The 6000-nt window shown below is 38.2% G+C and overlaps 2 protein-coding genes across 2 annotated transcripts; both read left to right on the top strand.

Moving 5' to 3' along the window:
* The first annotated feature begins 222 nt into the window (after window positions 1-222).
* On the top strand, window positions 223-988 carry LOC114761817 (uncharacterized). The gene is made up of 2 exons (XM_028951254.1): window positions 223-312; window positions 423-988. Exon 2 carries the CDS (start codon window positions 433-435, stop codon window positions 928-930), a length of 498 nt encoding a protein of 165 aa, XP_028807087.1. The 5' UTR covers window positions 223-312; window positions 423-432; the 3' UTR covers window positions 931-988.
* Window positions 989-4431: 3443 nt separating this feature from the next.
* On the top strand, window positions 4432-5320 carry LOC114761816 (copper transporter 5-like). Its single transcript, XM_028951253.1, has one exon. It carries the CDS (start codon window positions 4652-4654, stop codon window positions 5093-5095), a length of 444 nt encoding a protein of 147 aa, XP_028807086.1. The 5' UTR covers window positions 4432-4651; the 3' UTR covers window positions 5096-5320.
* Window positions 5321-6000: the final 680 nt, after the last annotated feature.

Genomic DNA, 6000 nt, shown 5'->3' with positions numbered 1-6000 from the left:
CACATCTACTGAAACAGGGGAAGGTATAAGAGAATCAGATTCACACACAGAGATTCAGTGTATTTGAAAATAATTCGCTTTTAGAGAAGGATCGGAGAGCCAATCCAGGCTCTGAAATGAACTGTATGCCGTTTGAAGTTCTGTTTCTCGGGAGCGAAAAGTTGAAGAGATCAAGTGGGAAAAGGAGCGATAATTCTTTTCTTCCCAAAATCACATATTATCTCGCATCTGTTTTGGATACTTCGGTATTTTTTTAAAACGGATCTTGGAATCTTATTCTATTGTTCATGTATAAGGTGATTTCAGCATAAGGTAAAAGGATTAAGACAAAATCCCTCGAGCAAGTTCTGTATCTCTGTTTTCCATGACACAGCCAAAATTTTATCTTGAAATTTTAAGATGCTGGTTTTTTTGTGCATCAGAAAGGACATCATGACAGGTAGAATTTTGAAGGAAACGAATTCAGCGTCAGGCATTGATAAGCAACCAGAAACACAAGCACGGACGATGAAGGCAGAAACAGTACAAGTAAAATGCTATTGCTGCGAATTGATGGAGGAGGGGACAGTGTCGTACGTTGGTCGTGTACGAGAGAAATACCAAGGTCGCTGGATTTGCGGGCTCTGTGCAGAGGCAGTGAAGGACGAGAAACAGAGGTCGGAGAGAGACATTACTACGGACGAAGCAATGAAGAGTCACAAGAAGTTCCGGCAACAGTTCACAGCAACGAGCCCTCCCAACAATCCCACCGAGGATTTGATTAAGGCGATGAAGCAGCTGATGTTGCGGAGTTTGGAAAGTCCTAGGAACGAAGGGATGACGTGTCGGCCACTGGGCAGATCTTCGAGCTGCTTCTCTACCATGACAGGGATGCAGAAACAGAGCGACCCCGGAGAAGGTCATGGCAGAGTAATTGATAACGCTACCTGATCAATCACAAGCAGCTTATTGGAATCACATTGGCTTTGGGGCTGTTGAACACAGCACCAAATCAGATTCTGGTCGTGTCTTCATTGAAGTCGTGTCTTAACGCTAGCATTAGCATATGGGTGTTCGTATATAATTCTAATGATGTTGAATGATGTGCTGGCCAGCTCCTTAGATCTTAATGTTGGCAGACTCCTCAGCTTCAATAATTGATCCTTGTTCCTCTTTTAAACTCATTGACTTGTTCGAGAGTTAGTGGTTAATGTTATTGTTTGTGGAAGCCAAAGCCGTAGATGTGGTCAAATGGTTGCCTGTAATAGCAGAGCTGATAACTGAAGTTGTGTGCATATGGTGGTTCTGTAGGAATTGATGTGCCTGAGGAGATATAGATGGGGTTGATAACGGTGATTTCAGAAAAGAGAGAGCCTTGGGGGGACGGGGAATACGAGAGTGAGAAGGAATATCTGTACGATACGTAGTTATGAAGAACGGGTGCGAGTATTGATGTCTATGATGATGATGTCTCGGAAAGAGACAAATTTTGGGAGCCCCGCCACCAACCATCCAATAATTGGAAAGTGCTACGTGGGCATGCACACACCGAGGATCTTATCCCATTATTGGTGGAGTTCACTAACTATAATCCCGATTATGATTATAATTATATTAGCTTTGTGGGCTCCTGAACTGGGCTTTGGGCCAATGAGCTTATGGGCCAAACCAGTTCCGTCCCTGCCCGGGGCAAATCCATATTGCAGATGATCTATCCGGCATGACTTAACAGTGACCATTTTCTTGTCTTTGGTACTCCCTCCTGTTCAAAATATAAGTTAAACTTTGTTATAGAGGCTTAAGGCCTGTTTGGTTCAGTTGCATATATCCTCTACCATGCAATGTAATAAGATGTAATACAATTTTTATTACCATCAGAATGTTTGGTATGACATTGGATATGTGTAAAAGAAAAATTAATTTTTATGATAAATTAAAAATGTTTACAAATAAAAAGACCAAAATATCCTCATCCAACAAAAAAAAAATGTTTGCCTTGTACTTTTGTATTTCTTCAACAGCAACAGATAAAATGAAAATGGAAACAAGCCATGACATTGATTTCAATATACGATAAAAATTCATGAATCATAAGTCTAACCACAAATTATACAGATTTGGAACCAGTTTTTTGGAACTAACTAACTAAAACATAGAATGACAAATCAAAACTAACAATAACAAATCTGGAATTAATTTTTTGGGTTTTTGGGAAAATCAAAACTATTGGTCCTTCTCTTGTACATTATTTTTCAATTACTTTGTTTTGAGATCAAATGTCTGAGGTGAAAGCTATGAAGTGCGACTGTGAGAAGGAATCATGATTGGGAAATAAAGTTTTGCCAATATTGAAGGAATAGGCTTCGTCGACGTTGAAGAAGATGGTGGAGGTAAAGGAAGGAGGTGGTGGGGCATTGAAGATGACGCAGGTGACAATGGAAGTGAGTGGGACAGAGGCTTCAGAAGAAGTCAAGAGACAGAAGATGAGGGGGAGGGATTGAGGGTATTTTGTGTCTTTTTACATTGGATATGATGGGCAAATAAGACTTTTCAATACATGTAATGGGGTGATAACGAGTATTCATAAGGGGGGAGGTGTGAATGGATATTACCAAATTTTTGGTAATCATCATTACAATGGTAACCATGGTTTTATTACCACACTAAAAAGAAACCAAACATCATTCTCTTGGTAATGCAATCCCTATTACTATCGCAGGCCTGTAATGGGACTGAACAAAACAGGCTCTTAGTTTTTTTATAAGATAACATTCACTTTTGTCTAAGCATTAATGAGTTTTTTTTTTAATTTTATTCCCATACATTCTCTTTCCTTTTGGTTCATTTATTGCATTTTTACTTATTCTCTTCATTAATAAAGGCATATTGAAAAAAATACGTGGCTTATATATTTATTGTTTCAAACTGATTTTAACTAATTTTTTTTATAAACGTAGATAGATAAAATTTAGGTTATATTTTGAATTGGAGGGAGTATAATTCATACACTGTTCCCCTGCCTCTCCAAACTCAGTAACTCACTGATTGGGGGGTGTTTGGATGAAACCAAACCTTGGTTTAGATAATAGTTTCTGGAAAATAGATTATAGTGAGAATAGATTTTATGAAAAAATAATTCTGATAAAGTGAGAGTGTTTGGATAGTTGTTATTAGAAGTATTTTTTATACGTGCAATTACTAAAAAAAGCATTAGTTAATATAATAATTACATAGAAGATAGATTTTATAATAAATTTGAATTTGAAGAAATAAATTTGTTGATAATATATTTTTTACCAACATAATTAATAATATATAAGAAATATAATTAATAAATAATTAATATGTGTATATATATTTTAAAACATAATATTAAATATGTTTATAGAAAAAAAAATTTCGCTAGCAGAAAAATATTTATTTTCTTTAAAGATCTTAAACATGAAATCCCATAATATTTTTTCACAACTAGTTTTTGTAACAACATACTACCTTCGATCTTTAATATAATTAATCAATTAATTGTTACTACATGTGTGTGTATATATATATTAATTGTTACTACATGTATAGCGAAGGACCGAAGTGGAATGAAGAGTGAGGCATAAATTATTGGGGGCTGCTTTGTTATATGCAGTTGGGCCCACACCAATGGCTGGAAAATTTGAACCAGAAACAACTTCAAACCACTGCCATCAAAACTATGGTTTCGAGTTCAAAACCATAATTTTATTCCAAACCATGGTTTCAAATTTCTTTCTCCTGCTTGGTTGACTTCTTTCCCAAACTATGATTTGGGGAGAAATCCAGACAGGCTCTAAATTCAGAAATGCTTTCTGTGCAAATGACCAGAGGAAAAGAAAATGTCTTCTTTTGCTCATTACAAAATTGATTCACCGGCTTTTGGTAAACACGAGGAGTTAGAATTCTTCTTCTGATGAAATAGTCATTCATTTTAATGGTACCTCATTTTCAAATAACTTTTTTCATGAAGACATTAAGATAATGTCACAGAGAAACTTAATTGCCAAAAAATCCTCTAAGCCCTCATTGTCTTTTTTTTTTTTTTGACCAGAAGCCCTCATTGTCATTAGACTATTCATGGAGACCGATTTGTTATTTGCATATTTTGGTGATTCTTATCCCAATGATTAAGTTTTAGTATAAAATGACAGAAATGCCTTTGGAATCGCTCCTTTTTCACTAGCATAACATTCACCAACAGCTTATGACCGGGAACCGGTGATTGGCTGGCATGACTGCTGGCCCCTTCTACCTACGATGTTACAATGCCAACTACCAAAGTGGGGAGTCTTGCGTTCGGCAATTTTATTTTATGTGCTTTATGGACGTACTGCCTTTTTTTTTTTTTCTTTCGATAACGAGATCGATAACTACGCATTGGGCCGTATAGTCGAATTCCCCAAACAGCCTTGTTGGTAAAAGTAATGAGGCACAGAAGGATGGCACAAATTCGTAAATAGGAACTTCCCGGGGGTATTTTATTGAACCCAAAATCAATGGCATAAAGTCGTACATACGACGGGTACTACAGTTCCCGTTCTTGCATCCAAATCTCTTCTGTCATCATCTCCAGACCCCAGTTGATCAATTTTCAGACTTCAGACGTTGTGGATTTCTCCCGTGGCTGATTTTCCATCAACAAGCCAACATGATGCACATGACCTTCTATTGGAGCAAAAAAGTGACCCTCCTCTTCGACTTCTGGAAAACCGATTCATGGACGAGTTACTCATTGAGTTTGCTCGCGTGTCTCCTGGTCTCTGCTTTCTACCAGTACCTGGAGAATCGCCGCCTTCGCCTGAAGGCTATTACATTTGAGACGCCTTCTTCTACGACGCCCCAGAATCAGATCCCACTCCTCCGACAGAATCTCACCGGTGACAAGGCCAAATTAGGGGTGAGGTTCGCCGGAGCGTTGCTGTTTGGGTTTAATTCGGTGGTCGGATATCTGCTGATGCTGGCCGTCATGTCCTTTAACGGAGGAGTCCTTGTGGCGATCGTGGTCGGTCTTGCTATCGGCTACTTCTTTTTCAGGTCTGAGGGTGACGAAGGAACTGTTCTAGTCGCTGACAGCGCCTGTGCATGTGCTTAGTAACTAAGACTTGGGAAAGATCGATGTTGCTTGAATTACCTATCTACGCTCACGAATTTATGTCAAATGTATCACACCTTTTTTTAGCCCTTTATTTTTCTGGGAATTTGAGATCGGTGTTGTGATGCGTGTGCGTCTTTTGGTGTCCATAAATATGTTTCGATCGCGGACTGCAAACTTTAAATTTTCATATGGAAATCATTTTGGAGTAGTTTGGTTTGGTTAGCGTAAGAAGGGCAATTTTTCCAAACGTAATTACGAGAAAATTGCACCCAACATTTTGGTGGGTTCAGAAAAAAGCGATTTGCCGCAAATGGAGTGTGTTTTTTCCCTGCTAATGAGAAGAGCGGTTTAAAGTTGGGAGCAGAAATGGGGAATACATATTTCATTTAGCAATTTGCAGAAGATGTTTCTGTGGCAGACTGCCGAATTGCTGCAAACTGATTAACGAATTTGCTTGTACGTATTCAGTACTTACCATTGCCGCGCGAGCCTCTGATCCCCCGGTCCCAGCATACGGTGTCAAAATAAAGAAGCTTCCTTCAAGTTGACGACGGGGCAGAGGCGCCCCACTCCATCGGCACAGCAGAAGACAGACAACATTGGATTTATCAAGAATGGACCGTAAATAATTAAATGATCGATTTTTCATAGGACATCCGATAACATTGTTGTTGAGAAACTCGAAATCTTTTATTAATCAAATTATAATGATAATGAAGATAATAAACTATCAGGTTAATCTTTCTCTTTTGGTGTGGAGGAACCTCCAAACACCACGTACACGTAGTAAACGGCTCTCTATATAGATGAGGATCTTAGATTAAGTGTAAGAAAACACTAATCTAACTCTGCTTACTAATTAATTAACCATTATTCCAGCACTGCCCTCTTTTCTTCACATG

Source organism: Neltuma alba, unplaced genomic scaffold, assembly GCF_004799145.2.
Source record: "Neltuma alba isolate B1F8T4 unplaced genomic scaffold, ASM479914v2 tig00011136_pilon, whole genome shotgun sequence".
Lineage (NCBI taxonomy): Eukaryota > Viridiplantae > Streptophyta > Magnoliopsida > Fabales > Fabaceae > Neltuma > Neltuma alba.
Note: the sequence above shows the minus strand (reverse complement) of the source record. Positions and strands in the feature narration are given on the sequence as shown.